We start from the raw sequence: 17323 nt of genomic DNA, 5'->3' as shown, positions 1-17323 counted from the left end.
GCCAGTGCCTGCTTGGTGATCCTCCCCGAATGATCCTTCCGTGTGGGGGATGCCCACAGTCATCAGGATTTCTGAATGGTTACATTGGGTCACATTGGGTCAGACTCAGATTGGGGCATTTTACATGTACTATCTCATCTAACACAGCAATACTCTAAGACCCTCAGGTTAGTTCCATACTGCACATGAGGAAAACTAAGACTCAAAACATTTAAGTGACCTGCTCAGGGTTCACGAAACCAGGAAGTGGTAGAGCTGGGATTTGAACCGAGGCAGGCGGGAACCAGGACTTACACTCCAGCGCTCTCAGAGTCCCCATTACTCTTTTTTTGAATCGCCTCACTTACTTCTCTGCCCTCCCTCACACGTACATCCAATTAGCTACCATTCCCCAACTCCTGGAACACACCCTGTGCCCTGCTCTACCCCATTCCAGGCCTAGTTGTTCGCTCTGGTCATTACCGGACTCCAGGGCCCCTCCTTCATGGTGTGCAGTTTTCCAGAGCAATCTTTTACCGTCACTGTTTTGCTTAAGGAGGCCGTTCCTGCTTACCCATTCAAGGCCCCCATTATAAGTAGAGCCCAGGGCCATTGCCATGTACCTGGCCCGGCCTACCTGTTCAGAGCCAGCTCCACTCTCCCTACAGGTCACCCTGGCTCCCGGGCACCTCACTCACTAGCCATGTTCTGAAACTGGATGCCGGAACAGCTCAGAGTGCTTCCTTGCCTGGAGTGCTCTTCTTGTCTCTACCTCCCAACCATTCAGAAGTCCTACTGCGATTGAAAACAGCAGCTGCACCTAGTGTAGCTGGGTAGGAGGCAGAGGGCTCCATGCATATGATCTCTGATGGCCTTCTTGGGAACCATGCATGGTAGTTACTGTTTCTCATGATTTCCAGCTGAGGAAACAAGGTACAGGGGTGACCAACCTCTCCAAATCACACAGGTGGTGGAGTTGGGCTTTGAAAGGTTGGTCTGAGAAACCTGGCTGCTTCCTAGAGCCTGGAGTCAGACTGGGTCTCTGCCCTGGTAGGATGGCCTGTACTAAGCATGTTCCTTAGGTGGCTGTGAGCTTCAGTAGTTTGCTTCCGTGGCTCGGAGTTCCTCCGGAGCAAGAACCAGATGGGCCATCTTTGGGTCCCCAGGCAGGTCTGCTCAGCGAGGGCTGGCATGGAGTAGGGCAAGTTAGAGCAGGAGAACATTTCCTCTCCCTCTACTCCAGCCTAGAGTTCCCAGTACTCTTCACCTTCCTCTGCTCTCTTCCCACAGATCCCACTTGCTAAAGGCCACTGGAGGGCTGAACAAGGTGGAGGGCTGGCCTCCTGTGACTCCTGGCATGGAGTCAGGGAAGAAGGGGAGTTTCCTGGTTCATACTCTATCTGGTGCTTGGAAACTCAGTGGTGTCTTGATCCCTGGGCCTTGTTGCTGATATTGCCAGGGCCTGCAGTCTTTCTTGGCTTGTTCCCAGCCTGCACTGCTCAGTCTCCTTGCAGACAGCCTCCCCTCCCACCCTCCAATCTGCTCCATTTTGGTGTCTTTCTGTTCCCGCTGGGCCATGGGGCCTCTGGGTGACACCAGGGTAGGGTCACCGTATGTTCTGGTTTGTTCTGGAACAGCCTCTGTTTGTTCCTGATTTTCTAGTGCAATTAATTATTAACATCCACTTCTACTTTGAAAAGTGTCCTAGTAGGACAATTAAACTAGACAATCACTCCACACCAGGGTCCATTGGCTCAGCTGCTGTCCCAGTCTGTTATGAACATGTTGAGGACCCTGAGCAGATCACTGAGCCTCTTAGGGACCTTGCTGGCCAAGCTGAAATATGGACCTGAGAATCTTTGGAGTGTGTCTGAGTTGCCATAAGGGTCACCCCTGGGCCAGTGGTGCCAGTTCTCTGGCCAGGGTGGGGCAGAGGGCATGAGGCAGGAACTGACCTCTCGCTGTGTGGGGAGTCACGCAGGGAGTCTACGGAGTCATGGTAAGGTGGCACGGCTGCCCCACGCCGCTCTTCCAGGCTATAGGCTGCTGCCCGCCGTGCCCGGGCCTCCACACATGCAGGGCTGTTGCACTTGCTGGTGCCCACTGAAGACAGCATGATGCCTGACTGCGAGTCGGAGGTCAGGCTTTCAGAACGTTCTAGGCTCCACGTGTGGCTCTCATGCCTGGAGAAGGTGGGTGGAGGAGAGGTGAGGGATCAGGAAGGGGCAGGACAGCCCAGCAGGTGTAGTCCAAGGGCCCGCCCCCTCCCTGGTTCTTCATTGCATTTCAGGCACCCTCAGCTCACTGCTCTTCTCCACTCTGAGCCGAGTGATCTAGGGGGGAGGGACGGCCAAGTGTCCTGTGGATGGGTGGGCTGCCATGTGCACGAGCCTCTTCCTCTGTGCCACCATCCTTCCCCTAGCCTCGGCCCAGGGCTCCCTGTGGGGGACGCTTCCACTCCCATGGTCCTTGGCCACCTATGTCAGGAGCGCAGCCCTTGTGGCCAATACCTGGGGGCCCTGCCTAGTCCATGCTGCTCCCCAGGAAAGAAGGTCAACTATGGTATTTCTTGAGCTCTATGGACCTTTGTGCTTGGGCGGGCAGACCTCCCCACTCTAAAGGAAAGGAAGCTATGGGGAACTAGGTTCATATGAGCAAACCCAAGAGAGGGCATCAAATAGGTGTGGGTGTTTGAATGAGGAGGCACTTAACGCTGGATAACATGATGCTAACACTCAGTGTCAGGTGGGAGCCCAGGGATGCTGTTGTTCCTCTGGGGTCAGTTTAGACTGGAAAAGGGAATCTGGGCCACCAAGGATCTGGATGAATGTTTGCTGGTGGGTTCTGGTCTGCTCCACCTCCTGCCTCTGACTCTGAGGGACCTTCAACACAGAGCCAAAACTGGCTGGGGGGTTTCTCTGTATGTCCCCAGGCAGACGTGCACCTCGCCGGTGCCCACCTGTGGCTGGAGGTGGGGGTGGCCGTGGAACAGTGGTGAGAAGGAGAACAGGAGTGGCTCCCAGAAAAGGTGGTCTCGGTTTCCCTCCGGATGACGTGGTCCGTGGCTGGCACGTTCTTGGAGATGTACTGCAACAGATACAGATGGGTGGGAGTTAGTGATGGGTTACTGGGTTGGCGCTCCTTCCTGCTGGGCATGGGGAAGCTACACACTCAGTTTCAGGCTGGGGAGCGGTCCACTGGGTGAGGGATTTGGTGTTAGGGCAGCGAAGGACCCAGCAAATCAATGCCTTGAGGAAGTGGGCAAAGCAAGGCCAGTCGTCCTGGTGAGGCTAGGCAAGCAGGCAAGGCTGAGCGTGGTGTGCGCCTGCTGTTGCCCTGCCCTGGCCTGGCAGGGCACAGGACAAGGCTGGCTCTCCAGTGAGGGGTCCAAGGGGGTTCTGGGAACACCACTCACATCTGCCATCTGGATCTCCTCGGGGTCCAGCCGGGGGTGGCTGGGCCCATTGGCCAAGCTCCGGTTCTGGTGGGCAGGGCACATGTTCTGCCGGAGGTGATTGTGCATCTGCTTCCGCTGTTTTCTGCACAGAAGAAGGGGGTGTTAGCCTGACGTGCCCCCCACAGTGAGGATGACATTCCCGAGCTGGCCCTCCAGGGGAACTCTTCTAACCGCTGGCCCCATGATGCCGGGGCAGCCTCCTGCTACTGCTTTCAGCCAGGACACCACCGCCCTGCCGCCCCCACTGTCAGCACCAGCTTCAGTTCGGCAATACCTGAGTGCAGCGGTTCTGAGCTTTGGCTCTGCTGAGAGACTAGAACCCCACCGCTTCCTAGCTGTGTAATCCTCGGTCAGTTACTTACTCTTACTTACTCTCGCCACTTTGCACTTTCCTCATCTTAAACTGGGTGACCCCTAACCCAGTGCAAAGTCCACTGAGAATTAAGAGCTGATGAAATACTCAAGCACTGGTCCATCCATTCATTCCCTCGCTCTCTCTTGGGTTCTTACTATGTGCCAGATGCTGTTTTGGAACAGAGAACTCAACGGACACAATCCCTACCCTTATGGAACTCGAAGACCAGTAGGGGAGGCAATAGACACATAAACAAATTAATGAGCAAGGTACTTTCAGTCAAGTGCACTGAGGACAATCAGACACGGAGCTGTGGTCAGGAGCTCGTGGGACTACTTTACTGCGGCCATATTAGGTGCCCAGTACCTCTGTCCTGTAAAGATCAAGCCCAGTCATGTCACTCCCCCACTGAACACCCTCCATGGGCCCTCGCTCACGGCCCTCTCTGCCTATACCTGGCCTATAACCTAGTATGCTGTGTTCTTGGAGGGCTTGCTCCTGCCCCTCCCCAGTGCCGGCCTCCTCTGGCCTCTGTGGCTCTGCACGTGTACTCCGACTCCCCACTGGAATGCACTCAGCCTCCTCACCTGCCAGCTCCTGCTCTTCTCCCCGGCTCAGCCTAAAAGCTCCTTCCTCAGGGAAACCCTTCTTGGCCTCCAGCTGAGGTTAGGCACCCCTGAACCGTAACCCGTTACACTGGACACCTTGCTTAGAGCACTGGCCATGCGCCTGGTGGAGGGCCTGGTAGCCAGCAGGCATCGAATGAAAGTTTGTCCAAGAAATGCATAAATGCACTGGTAGTTAGAATAGGGGTTTGCGCCCCCCCACCCCCCCAGTTCTTGATCACAGTTTTCCTTTTTGGGCCCAGTCTCCTCTGGGCACTTTGACCCTTAACTCCCAAGGCTGGCAGGCCTTAGATCCCACAGATAGGCACAGCAGGAGTCAAGATGGAAGAACTCAGTACCCTGAATGGTGGTTATGCCCAGACCCTTGCTTTCCAGATAAGAATGAACAGGACAGACCTATCATTTTTTCTGCACTACATCACTCTACAGATGTCATGAGCTTATCATTTACAGGATAAACCCAGGCCCCCTAGCTTGGGGTTCAGTGCCCTATGGTACCATCTGGTTTCCAGCCATCTCCTTAGACTCATGCCTCTCTTTTTGCTGACCCCAGGCCTTTGTTCCAACTAGTCTGGGCTGCTCATGCTCTAGGAAACCGATCCTTTTCCAGCATTTGCCTGTCAGCTCCCACTATTCTCTGGGAACAGCCCTAGTCCCCTTTCTGCACCCTTCTTCCCTTGCCCTGAGGTTCTGCCCTCATGTTTCCTCTGCCCAGAGGTGACCTGGCCCCATCTTCTCTGTGTTCTGGCCTAGACCTCTCCCATGTGGGACTAGACAGTGCCTCCTGAGGTCTCTTTGGCCCCTGGGAATATAGCCTTCCTTTCTGTGCTTGCCTACCCCCAATACTGCCCCTGTGGTGCCTTCTTTTTTTTTTTTTTAATATTTTATTTATTAATTTGACAGACAGAGATCACAAGCAGGCAGAGAGGCAGGCAGAGAGAGAGGAGGAAGCAGGCTCCCCGCTGAGCAGAGAGCCCGATGCGGGGCTGGATCCCAGGACCCTGAGACCATGACCTGAGCCGAAGGCAGAGGCTTTAACCCACTGAGCCACCCAGGTGCCCCCTTGTGGTGCCTTCTTGACAGGCCAGATTCTCCTTCATATCTGTCCTCCACATGTGTCCTCCCAGGTACCTACTAGGATCGTTCCTACTTTATAGATGAGGACTCAGAGAGGTCCATCAGTTTGCTCAGGGTCGTGGGACATGGGAAAGCTGAATTCGAACCCAGATCTGTGCTTTTGGCGATTCTGTTCACTCCCCTGGGGCCAGTCTCTTCCACCCTCTCTGCTCCTGCTTCTTGGCCTAGCCCTTTGGCCCTGTATCAGCTACAGAGGCCCCTGAAGAGGCTGTTGGGGGCATAGGAGGGTTAGGGGGAGGAAGAGAGACTGTCCTCACAAAGGCCATCCTGGAGGCACTGGCCTGAGTGTCTGACACTCACTTGGTCTTGCAGTAGGCGACAACGCAGACAATGCCCACCACCAGCAGAGCCACGCAGATGCCGGTGATAGTCAGGACCCTCTTCTGGTACAGCTCCTCAGCTTCTGCAGAGGCAGAGAAAGAGGAGGTGAGGGGGCAGGGCACGAGGCAGATCTGTGGGGACAGTGATGCAAAGATGCCCCCCTCCCTGCCCCCAAAGCTTCAGGCTCCCTCCAGTTCAGGGCCTCCCAGCTCCTTTGCATCTCCTCCTTTCCCACTAGCCCCTCCCTCCTGAATTGCCTTCTGTTGTCCCGAGGTCTACCCATGCATGGATCTGGTCCCAAGGGACTACCCCTGAATTCACCTTCCCAAACCATACACCCTGCCCAGAGCGCGTGAATGACAAATGCAGGCAGATAGGGGTGGATGGGATGGAGGTGAAATTCCAAATGCCACAGGGGAGGGCAACCCAGCTTGACCAGCAGCCTTGCCCTACTCTACAATGGCCTGGTGGCTTCAAAGAGCCTGGATGGGTGGGGGAGAGCTGTTCTTCACAGCAGCATACCGTGGACCCCAGGCAAAGGCCTGGCTTGCCATTTCAGCTTTGCCAAGAAGCCGGAGAGGACTTGTTCTGGGCTGGTGACAGGACATCCGACCCAGAGGGTAGACCCAGGAGGGATGCCAGGAGCAGGGACAGAGCAGACCAGACCCAGGGAGTGGGGCATGGAGAGAAAGGCCTTGGTTTGTCCCTGGGTCTGGATAGCACATGGCCCTGGCCCACTCGAGCCTTTCCCTTTGCTTCCCAGAAGCCCACGAGAGGCAGCAGAACCCTTGGTGTATTGTTTTCGAGGCGAAGCTCCCACCCTCTCTGAGGATCTGAGCTAGGCTGGGCTTCAGAACCCTCCAAAAAGAACCAACTATCTCCTTCACCTACCACTTCTTGGTAGGGCAACCCCTGCCCTTCTAGAGCAGAGAAAACCAGGAGGAAGAAAAGGAAAAAGGCGACAGCAGCAGCCTAGACACACCCTGCCCCTCCCCATACCTGCCAGCTGGCCCCTCTGTGTGGCTCCCTCTCCCCAGCACAGGGACATGTGGAGGCTAGACCCCAAGACCTAGGTAGAGCCCTGGGAAATGTTCCTAAGTCCCTGGGCTTGCAGCACCCCTTGCATATACTCACCAGCAAACACTGGGAGTATAAACCCTCCAGACACACACCTTTCTTGGACTCTGCCTCTCTGTATGCAGACAGACACCTTCACAAAGGTACACTTGCATGTGTCCGGAGAAGCGCGCGCGTGCGCACACACACACACACACACACACACACACACACACGATCATGCAGTCTTCAACAGCCCTCCACCCTGGACCCCCCATCTTGGGGCTCTGTGGTCCACGTCCTGCCTCCAGTTCTCATCCCTGCCCACCCCCCAGTCCTCTCCAACGGGGCATCTGTCTCTGTCACTGCCCCGAGACCACTCTGGTCCTAGTCACCGACAGCCTCCTACTGCCAGGTCCCCTGGTCATTTGCCTCCCTCCCAGGTGACCCCCCCTGTTGGATCCACTCCCCCTGGGTGCCTCTTCTCCCCTGGGTGTCCTCCTCCCTCACCGGCTGACGTGTTAAATTGCTGTTGCCTTCTCTTCTCTGTGGACCACAAGGTAGAAGGGGTTCTCAGGCTTCCTTCTTTCCTCCGCCTGCCCTTACTTCTCTCATGATCATACACAGCTCAGATTTTAAATGCCATCTGTATGCAGGTGACTCTCAACTTTGTATCTCCTGACCGGACTTCTCCCTGAGCTCCAGATCCTCTGCCCAAGGGCAACGGCCAAGCAGAAGTGCTGATTCCCCAGCCTCTTTCCAAACCTGTTCCCTGCTCTTCCCATTTCATCAGTGGCAGCATCCCCTCTCCTGCTGCTCAGGCCCCAGACCTTGGAATCACTGCCAATGGCTTTCTTCTCCACACCGGCTCTGACACCTGGTCTTCTCAGGTGTCTTCTCAGCTCTGCCTCCCAGTAGATTCTGGATTTGACTACTTCACCACTTCTAGCTCAGTCCAGGGTGATGTCACCTCTCACCTGGACAGCTGGGCACCTTCTGGCTGGCTTCTCTGCTTCCACTTCTTCCCAGCCTGTCTCCCAACCCAGTCTGTTCTCCGCCCCAAAGCCAGCAGATCATCAACTCCTCTGCTGAAAACCCTCAACAGCCTCCCCCTGCAATTCGAATCCAGCCCACACACGCACCATAACCTCGCAGGCCTGGGTTATGGTCCCAGCCTGGCCTTTATATCTCATCATTGGTCTGGTCCCTCTGTCTGCTGTGCCCGGAGGTGCTGCCATTCCTTCCGTGCACTGAATCAGGTGAGCCCACGCCACCCACTGTCACTAACTTGCCGTGTCCCCTCCTCAAACACTTTCCCCCAGTTTTTGGCAAGACTGCCTACTTTCCATCAGGTTTTAACCCAGATGATAGCCCGTCACATGAGCCTTTCCTGGCCACTCTGCTAAGGTGACTGCTTCCCCAGCGAGGTGCCCTCCCATTACCTTCTTTTATTTTTGGTATGGCACTTACCACCACCTGTTATCTATCCTGTCTGTTGTCTGTCTCATCCTGTGTGAGCGCCAGGAGGGCAGGGGCGCTCTGATCACCAGAGTCTGGCAGTTCTGGGGTTCGGTAGATGTTGGTTGAGTTGGCGCATGAAAGGACATCCTGGCTGCCATTACAGATGCAGACACACGCCTGGGCACCCTGCTGCTCACCTCCAAACCCTCGCAGTTGCACCTGCATGACGCTCACCCTTAAAGACGTCCCGCTGCACTCCTTCACGCACCGGGGCCCCTAACGAGAGGTGGGCCATCCACCGCCACCGTGCACACACCCCCCCGCAGGTTCACCTCACGCACCCTGCCATGACCACACACGCCATGCAGACTCAGCCCCTGTCCTCCCAGCCTGTCACCGTCCGCAGGCAGACACACTCTTCACAGACTTTAGCTCCATCTCCTGAGAAGAGCGGACAGGGGCGAGGCCGTGAGGGAGCCGGGGCCTCTCCAGTCCTGCCTCGGGAACGGCCTTCTCATACTGCAGGCTCTGCACTGCGTCTGGGGTCTGACCCCTCCGAGCCCTGCTTCTCTCCTGCTGTAACCTGTCTGGACTCTGAGGCCAGGCGGAGCCTCCCAGCATGGAGAGGGGACAGACCGACCCCTCCCAGTCCCTTCCCACTCAAGGTGTCTCCCAGGGGCTGGGGTGGGGGGCTGGTAGCTGGAGGGAGGTAAGGTTCTGAGTCGGGGAGCAGGAGGGCAAGCACCAGAGGCCAGCACACCCTAGACCCTCACTTGTCTTGCCCACAGGCGAAGAATACGTGTGCCATTGTGGAGACTGATCATGGAGGGAGTGACAGCCTCAAGCAGATGGCAAAGCCTGGCAGACATACACAGGGCAGGGGGCAGAGACAAATGGGTGCGATTGGCTGCCAGGGCAGTGCGGAATGAAAAGCAATGGAAATGGAGGTGGGAACAGGAAGGAGGATTAGAGTGGAACTGAAGAAGAGGCCTCTCTGTACAACTCTCCAATCCGGGATGCTGTGGTTTCCTAATACCCACTCTCTGGGCGACTGGCTCTCGTCCGGCCAACCCAGCGGGCGGCACAGCCCAGGAGGCTGCTCCCCTGGGAGGCCCCCCAGGAATGGGCCTCGAGCCAGGGGGCATTGCTGAACCTTGGGGTGTTCTGCTATTCTGAGCTTCTTGTCTCCCCCAAATCCATGTCGTTTAGGATCGGACGTCTTGGTGGGGCCAGGGGAGATTTTTGGACTCATCCCTTTTCCGTGTTTTGGAAAGGAGACTCAACGGACAGCACACGGGGTGGCAGAGGCTGTGGAGGGGGCGGTGCGGATGGCACTGGCGGATACATAGAGCTCCGTACCCTTTAGTTCAAATCCGAGGTGCTCTGGCAGTGCGGAAGAGAGGAGGGCCAGAGAGGAGGCGGGACAGAGGGACGGATACAGAAAGAGATGGGAGAGCGGGGAGGGCGGGGGAGGGCGGGAGAGAGAGAGAGAAAAAGAGAGAGAGAGAGAGAGAGAGAGAAACGTTGGTCAGGACTCTTCAGACACCAGCAGCCAGCCTGTGAGGTGAAAGCAGGTTAGTGGCGTCCCCTCCCGGCCTCCTGAGCCCCTGCCCTGGCACCCAGTCCCCAGGAGCCCCGAGGGAGGTGGAGAGAGGAAATGTTAGGGTCGGCAGGCAGGGCAGGTTCTTTAGAGATGAGTTGTGGGGTTAGTACCTGGTTGGGGGGCAGAGGCGCAAGAGTCAGTTGGCAGATGTCCCCAGGGAGGAAAGGTGAGTGGGGGTGGTGGTCTGAGGAGTCCCTGTCTTCCCCCGTCCCCGTAGCTCCAGCGCCAGGCCTTCCACATTCTCACACCCCTGGAGACCACCTGCTTAGCCCTGAGCTCATTCACGGGCCCTTTTCTCTTTTCAGAACAAGGCCGTGGGGGGCCCAGATTGGCCCTTGTCTGTGTCCTGCTCCCAAAGGTGTGGTTGGCCTACCCACCTACTGGGAGCCTGGGCACGGAGACTCCCGAGTTTATGGGGAGAGGAGGCTCTGGGCAGCCGGTCACTTCTCCACAGGACACCTCCAACACCCTAGAAACCTCCAGGGCCTAGGCCTTGGGCTTTGAGCTTGAGTTCACTACTTAGGAAAGCCAAATGCAACTTGTAGGAAGAACCAGGTGGGTTCCACTGCAGAACATGTGTGTGGGATGGTGGGCAGTTGCCCTTTCTGAAGTGGGATCCTATTGTAAATGTGGACTTTCCGAGCTCCATGAGGTGGGCACCCACACTCTGGAGGGGTTAGATCAAAAGGCCCTGCCCAAGGGTCAGCCCTGCACCAGACCCACTGCGTCTTCAAGGATACCTGGCCTATCCACCTCTCAGTCTTGGTTACATTGGATCTCTGGGAACTCTGCCACCGGCTGTGCATCACAGTCATCCCAGACAATGGGATCAGGGGCTCGGCTGGAAACCCAGGAATCTCAACAGTGTTTCTGGAAAGCTCACCTACCATTCTCACGTGGCCTGCACCACTGTGCAGGCTCCGAGTCTCAGTTTTGTCCCTCATGCGCTGTGTGCATGTGGGCGAGTCTAGCCTCAGTTTCCTCATCTGTCAAAAGTGGCTGTCCACAGTGAGAGGAAGATGTGAGCAGCCTGGACAGCAGGAGGCTCAGTGCGTGTACGGTAGCCCGGCCTACGGCCTCCCCGCGTGCAGTCAGCTCTCAAGATCCAGGGAGGCGATTGTGTTCTGACATTTCTCTCTCTAGAGGAAGGAGGATGTGGGGGCTATGAGCAGGAAGTCCTGTGCCATTCCTGCTGACTGAGTCTCTCGGCCCAACTGGCTAGTCGTGAGGAAAATGACCACCTGGAGAAGCGAGTGGGGTCCCAAAGCCATTGAAGAGTTTTCTTCGGCTTCGCTGCTCTGGGAACCAATGAGCAGCAGCAGGGACAGTGTCCGGGCCTCCTAAGGGGCCTTGCCTGTCAGTCAAAGCCAGTCCCGTGTGGGGTGGACCAGTGGTGGCTGACAGGACTGGTGAAGTCCCTGAGAGCTTGCCATCTCCAGGAAGGCAGCCCTGCTTCCCTCTCACCGGGGATGGAGTCTGAGGGCCTGTGGCTGAGTCTGCTCCCGCCAAAGGTGTCTCCCGCTCATCGTCTTCACAGGCTGCCCCTCAGCCAGGATGGGCTGGCGCCACTGAATCACAGGCAGGTCCCACTGAGCGGATGTGTGCAGGTTGACCTGTAACCATGGCAACCTGCTGCCAGATTTCCATGAGGGCCAGGTTTACCAGACAACGCACAGTCTTCATCCTGGCTGTGTCCAATGACACGCAGTTCCTGGGGCCTGGCCGAGGCAGCCATGATGGGGACCCCTGAGGAGAACACGTGCTCTTGCGTTTGCACAGGTGTGTGCAGGGGGGTGGGGTGGGGGCGGTGAGCAGATGTGCATGCTTTCCATGAGTCCAGGCATGTGCTTGCGTGCTTGAGCATGTGTGAGCACATGCATGTGTGAACACATGTGAGTATATGCTTACATGTGTGTATGCCCGTAGGTGTGTGTGTTCTTTCACTTGGGGTGGGTACATGGATGCACAAGGTATGACTTTTGGGAAATGGAGGGGCTGTCAGGGGAAGAAGGAGAAGCTTCAAAGTGCTACTGTGGCCGTAGGCTCCCTTTCCGTGGCTACTGCAAAAGGTCATCTGATCTAGAGGCTGTCTGGGCGGAAGGGGAGGGTCAGATCCTTTGCTCAGGACTTGCTGGGAGTTGGGCTGCAGGGCGCTGGTGCTGGCCCTCCTGCCCCCGCCACCCAGCCGCTGTAGCCGGGAGCGGTGCTAAGCTGCCCTCCCATCACGCAGGGCAGCAGACTCTCTGCTAAGCCCTCCCTACCCATCACTGCACTCCATCCTCATGGCAACCCTCGAGACATAAATGCTACCATTCCCATTTTGCAGATTAGAAAACAAACAGAGAGGTTAAATGAGGCCCCAGAACTGGTAAGCTCGGCAGCCGGCATTGTCATTCAGATCTGTCTGAATCAAAGCCTGAACACTTACACTAGCTAGCATTTTCTACTGCCTGTTCAGTAAGTATCTGCTAGAACAATGCACGAAGTGCTCTGGGCCAACGGTGTGACGAATATCAATCCTCCACGGGAAGGTAACAGCAACGATCCTGGTAACACTAGGCAGAAACACCTATGGCAACATTTCTAGGCTTTTTCTGGGCTCCCAGGGCCCTGCTGACCCTCTGAGCTGCTCTGAACTGAAAGTTGAAGCAGCCCAGCTGGCAGAGAGGCTTGGCCAGTGGCCGAATTCTGGAGGCTCTGCTCCTCTGATTCACAATGGGCTGGGACTCCCTGTCCTGAACAGTCCTGTAAGCCAGGGAGGCTCTGGGACTGAGGGTGCAAAGGAATAGGCCCTCCACTGCCTCTCTCCCCCGGTCCTTAGCCTCAGCCTTGCTGCTCTCTTCCCTCCCAAGGCCCCTCCTGACCTCTGGTCCTCCAGTGGGGCTGGATTGGACTCTGTGATTCTTCCGGGAGCCTGGACTCCGAAGCATTCTGTTAGCCCCGAAGCATCCTTAGCCCCACAGCCTTCCTCCCTGGCCTCCAACCGGAGGGCCCTGGGGACAGTGCTGCCTCGTCAGGACAGCTGACCATCTGGGCAGCCCAGCCCCCCTCCCTGGGGCCTCTACTTTCCTCTTCAAGTCTTGGCTCCCAGGCTCTAGCAGGGAGAGGGAGGAGACGATTTCTCGGCTTTTGTGCTGTGGCCTAAGGAAGACTGGGAAGACTCATTCACTCCAGCCCAAACCAGCACACCCCTTTTCTCTCAAGGGCCACCTAAATGCTCCTCTGCCCCTTCCCCCATCCTGCTCTCAGCCTCTTCTGGAGCTCCACCTCTCAGTGCCCACGCATTCTTCATGCGACCCAGCTGTCCTCCTTGAAGCAGAGGAGGTGGGGGTGGGCCGAGCAGGGGCCTGGAGTGTTCTGGAGGACCAGTGGGCCCCACACAGAGTCCCGGAGTCCACGCCCCCCCCCACCCCCGGGGTGGGGGCTTTCTGTTCTGCTCCACCTCCACCTGGTGGCACTTGAAGAAATTGCTCCCAAACTCAAAACACCCCCCAGTTGTAGTCTCCTCTTTCTGCTGCAGGGCTCATATTTTTTTCAGTTAACCATCAAAGTGAAAGCGTCAACCTCACAAGCAGAAGAAAGGAAGGGAATGGAGTTCTGGATGGGGACTGAGACCAGAGAGGGCCTGGAGAGAATCACCCATTATCCCTTGAATCCTCCTTCCCTCTGTCTTGCAGCAGGCAGCAAACCCCCATCCCACCCTATCCCTGGAACCTCGGAAATGCCTTTGGTCTCTGGCCTCCATGGAAACCACTGCCCTGGGGCTTGCTTGTTCTCCCTCAACTCCCCCCTCCCCACTGTCTCCCATCACCCTCAAATCAAAGCCAGATAAACTCTGGCCAGACCCAGAGGCTCTCTGAGAACTTGTTTCTCTCAAATGCACCAGCCCACACGTGCACACACTTGCGGCCTGGCCCTGCAGCACGTGACCTCCTCAAACAGGACTTAAAAGGCAGGTGAGGGCTCCACTCAGGCTTCTCCCTTACTGCTGCCCAGGCCTGGGCCAGAAGGCAGCATTATTGTGCCCAGTGCCCCAAGAAGAGGGAGATGCGGGTGGGGTGGGGGTGGCGGGATGTCGGGGGGGAAGCATATTCATCTCCGAGAAGGCTGTGTTACTGTGCCACCGTGCCCAGTGCCTCAAAAAGAGGGAGAAGGCAGGTGGGGGGTGGGTGGGAAGCTTATCTGTCTCTGAGAAAGCATTATTGCACCCAGCACCCTGAAAAGAGGAAGAAGAGGGTGGGGTTTGGGTGGGGGGGGAGCATGTTGTTTATCACTGAGAAGGTAGCGTTATCACGCCCAGTGCCCCCAAAAGAGGAAGAGGTGGGTGGGCTGGGGTTGGGGCAGGGAAGCATATCCCTCTCCTCCAGGCAGGCTCCGGGTGAATGAGCTCTGAGGGCCAGAAGGAGCCTAGGCCAACCATCACTCTCCCCAACCCCCATCCCTCGGTCCCCCGCTAAGCCTCACTAAGCAAGACCCCAGCCCTCCCGCTACCAGAGGTGGGGGGAGATTGTCAGTCACCAGGATAGGAAAGAAATAGAAAAAAGAGACATACTGGAGAAGTTGACCATTGCGAACTGCTGACACCTGTCCCCGGTGTATCCCACAGGACACCTACCAAAAGAAAGAAAACCAGAAAGAGAGAGCCAGGATAGCGAGCCACAGACACGGCAACACCCCGGCACGGGCTCCTGCCGGTGCCAGCTGGGTTCCTTGCCACCGTTAGCGCTTGCACTGGCCTCGCCACTCTGCCCCTTACCTGCAGCCCTGAACTTGCAACCCAAGGATTAGGCCAAAAATGAAAAACAAAGCAAAACAAAACAAAACAAAAGAACTAACGAACCAAAATACAAAAAAAAAAGAAAAAAAAACAAAACAGCCAAAGATCAAAACAACCAACACCCCTGGCCCTATGCCCTACATTGGGGGGACTGCACCCGAAAGCTTTCTAAGGAGCAGGGACTTGTGTTTGTATCTTCAAACATACTTTGCTTAGGATCTGGCATGTACAATCGCAAAGGCAGTTTCTCCAAACATCTCTGTCCGAAGAATCCGTTTGGACATCTGGAGAAGGAAAAGGGGAAAAATCACAGAACAAACTGGCATCATCCGCGAGGCTCAGGTTAGAAATCAAAGTGCACAGTGATGAATGAGAAAACCAAGTCGGGCGCTGGGGCACACTCGTCGCTGCAGGGGCTGGAGTCAGGGCTGGGGAAGGGCTCAGAAATCTTCCAAATCTCTCTAATAGATGTGGCTCTGTGGGTGGGTGGTGGGGGCAGGGGTGGGGCGGAGAGGAGGATGATTTAGGGAGAAGTGGGTGGGAAGATTGGGAACCTCATGCCTAATTGTCCTGTGGTTGGTGACACTTCCCTTCTGACCTGCCTGGGACCCCGTGAAGCCAGAACGGTAGCCCCTCAGTGCCAGGCAGGCAGGCAGGGTGCTGGGAACTTTCCAGAACACCAAGTTCTGGGAAACTACTCCTTCCAGGCCCTACCAACGGCTTCTCTCCAGGGCCCTGGGCAGGTTTTCTCATCCATGAAACAACCCCCAGAAAGCTCAAAGGAGAACTCCGGAATGCTGTTTCTAGACTGTGTGCCTGTGACAAAAGTGACCTTGGAGAGGTTTCTTTGATCTGTTCTCTCAAAGAGGGTTCTGTGGCCAAATAAATTTAGGAAATCCGTCCCCAGGTTTCCTTGTAGAGTTGTAGTGTGCGCTGGCATCTGAAAGGCTAGGAAGAGTTTCGTAGGAGGAAAAGAGCTGAATGTTCCAGTAGGTCCCAAGTTTATTTGACCATGGAAGATGTTTTTTTGAGGAACACTTGTGAACATGGTTTGGGGAAGGCTGCCCTGGAGCAATACACATGGGCGGGGAACAGGTGAGGCTGGAGAGGAGCCGGAATTACCAGCATCTCACAGCTGGCCTCTGTGGCAAGAACCAGCATCTCACATCAGCCCTCAATGGCAAGAACCACAGCGGTGGGGGAGGGCCGAAGCAGGCTCCCGGAGGAGGAAACCTCTTCCAGCCGGGGCTCTCCTGGCTGCCTGGGCCGCCTGTCCTTTCCCCGTGCCCTGCTCCTCCATCACTGCCTGGCTCGGGTGGGAGCGTGTTCTCCCGTGTTGGGTCCTCTGTAGCCGCGAGGCAGCACCCACGCTCCTTGACCTTGTCTTTACCCCGCCACACTGTCTTTTGCTCTTTGGCTGCCACTCTGCCCTCAAGTGAGTCCCTGTCCTGCAGATTTCTGGGAGACCTGCCTAGCGCTGTACTCTCCTCTGAACCCTGGCAAGGCCAGATACCTGAGGGAAGCTTTAGAGACCGGGCCAGACGGACCATCCCACCCCCATCCCCCTACTCAAAGATGGGTTTGGGCTGCCTCTGCCTCTGCCTCATTCTCCTTGTTGGGGAATTGGGTAACTCCATCGCCAATATGCCCTCGGTAATAGGTCACTGTTTCACATGAATCAGTAAACTTTCTCAAGAGGTTGAGTGTACTCTACCTCTTAGCATTCTGGTGTGTCCCAACCATCAGCAACCCCTTGAGCTAACAGGATGGCTGCCGTTGGCTGTGATGGACACTCACAGAGCCCCTGTTGCCCCAGTCTAGCCTGGGGGACTGGGAGTGGTTGGTGGACAGGCAGCAGAGTTTCCCTGGGCCTTGAGGCGTCTCCCGCAGGGGAGGCAGGAGGCTAGTCCCTGCGGCGGTGGGAGTGTGTGCAGGTATGCCTGGCCAGGGGGTAGCGGTGTGGGGCTGGGAAGTGTGTCTGGAGAAGACGGTGGGGGTAGCAGTGGGACCTGAGGGACACTCATCCTGTTGAACAGGGTGGCTCGGAGGAGGAGGTGGCGGCTCGCACCTTGTCAGTACACCCTGCTCTGGTCTAAGCATCCCATCCCAGGAACATGGAGGTAGTTGCTAAGGCTTCCCAACCAGCTCCAGTCAGGCTCAGCTCTCCTTCCTCAGCTCTCAGACTGCTGTCCACTTGGGATGAGGGCTGGAGGGGAGAAGTGACTATTAAAGTAGTAGCACCTTTGGGGATGGGGGATAAGGACCCAGGAAGTTGCCAAAATGACTCTCGGAATCCACAGAGGAATAGCAAAGAGATAGGTTTGATTGTGTCCAGTGTCTGAGATTAGCCCGGCTCAAGTGTGTGTGTGTTTAAGAGAGAGAGGGGGTAATGCAGGGCAGGAGGGGGCGAAGGGGAAATCGATTCCCACTGCTGACCATCAGGGATGCTGTCCCATGGCTCTTGGAGACCATTCCTGCATCCCTGATCCCACACCCAGCCTGGACTAACTCAACTATCATCTCCTATCCTTCATGGCCACTGAGTTGTACA

At 56.4% G+C, this 17323-nt stretch overlaps 1 protein-coding gene across 3 annotated transcripts in view; it reads right to left on the bottom strand.

Annotated features, from left to right (window-relative positions):
- NRG2 (neuregulin 2) overlaps window positions 1–17323 on the bottom strand; it is a 177348-nt gene that overhangs the window by 3336 nt on the left and 156689 nt on the right. The window contains exons 5-10 of one of the 3 annotated variants that reach the window (XM_046000150.1): window positions 14548–14606; window positions 9752–9775; window positions 5855–5957; window positions 3395–3518; window positions 2939–3066; window positions 1935–2162 (exon numbers count right to left, since the gene is read on the bottom strand). In XM_046000150.1, the coding sequence (XP_045856106.1) occupies window positions 1935–2162; window positions 2939–3066; window positions 3395–3518; window positions 5855–5957; window positions 9752–9775; window positions 14548–14606 (666 nt within the window). Of the gene's footprint in view, window positions 1–1934; window positions 2163–2938; window positions 3067–3394; window positions 3519–5854; window positions 5958–9751; window positions 9776–14547; window positions 14607–14979; window positions 15057–17323 lie in introns of all 3 variants that reach the window. The other 2 variants (XM_046000151.1, XM_046000152.1) reach the window with 2 other exon arrangements.

Source organism: Meles meles, chromosome 3 (genome assembly GCF_922984935.1).
Source record: "Meles meles chromosome 3, mMelMel3.1 paternal haplotype, whole genome shotgun sequence".
Classification (NCBI taxonomy): Eukaryota; Metazoa; Chordata; class Mammalia; order Carnivora; family Mustelidae; genus Meles; species Meles meles.
This window is presented reverse-complemented; position numbering and strand designations above follow the sequence as displayed.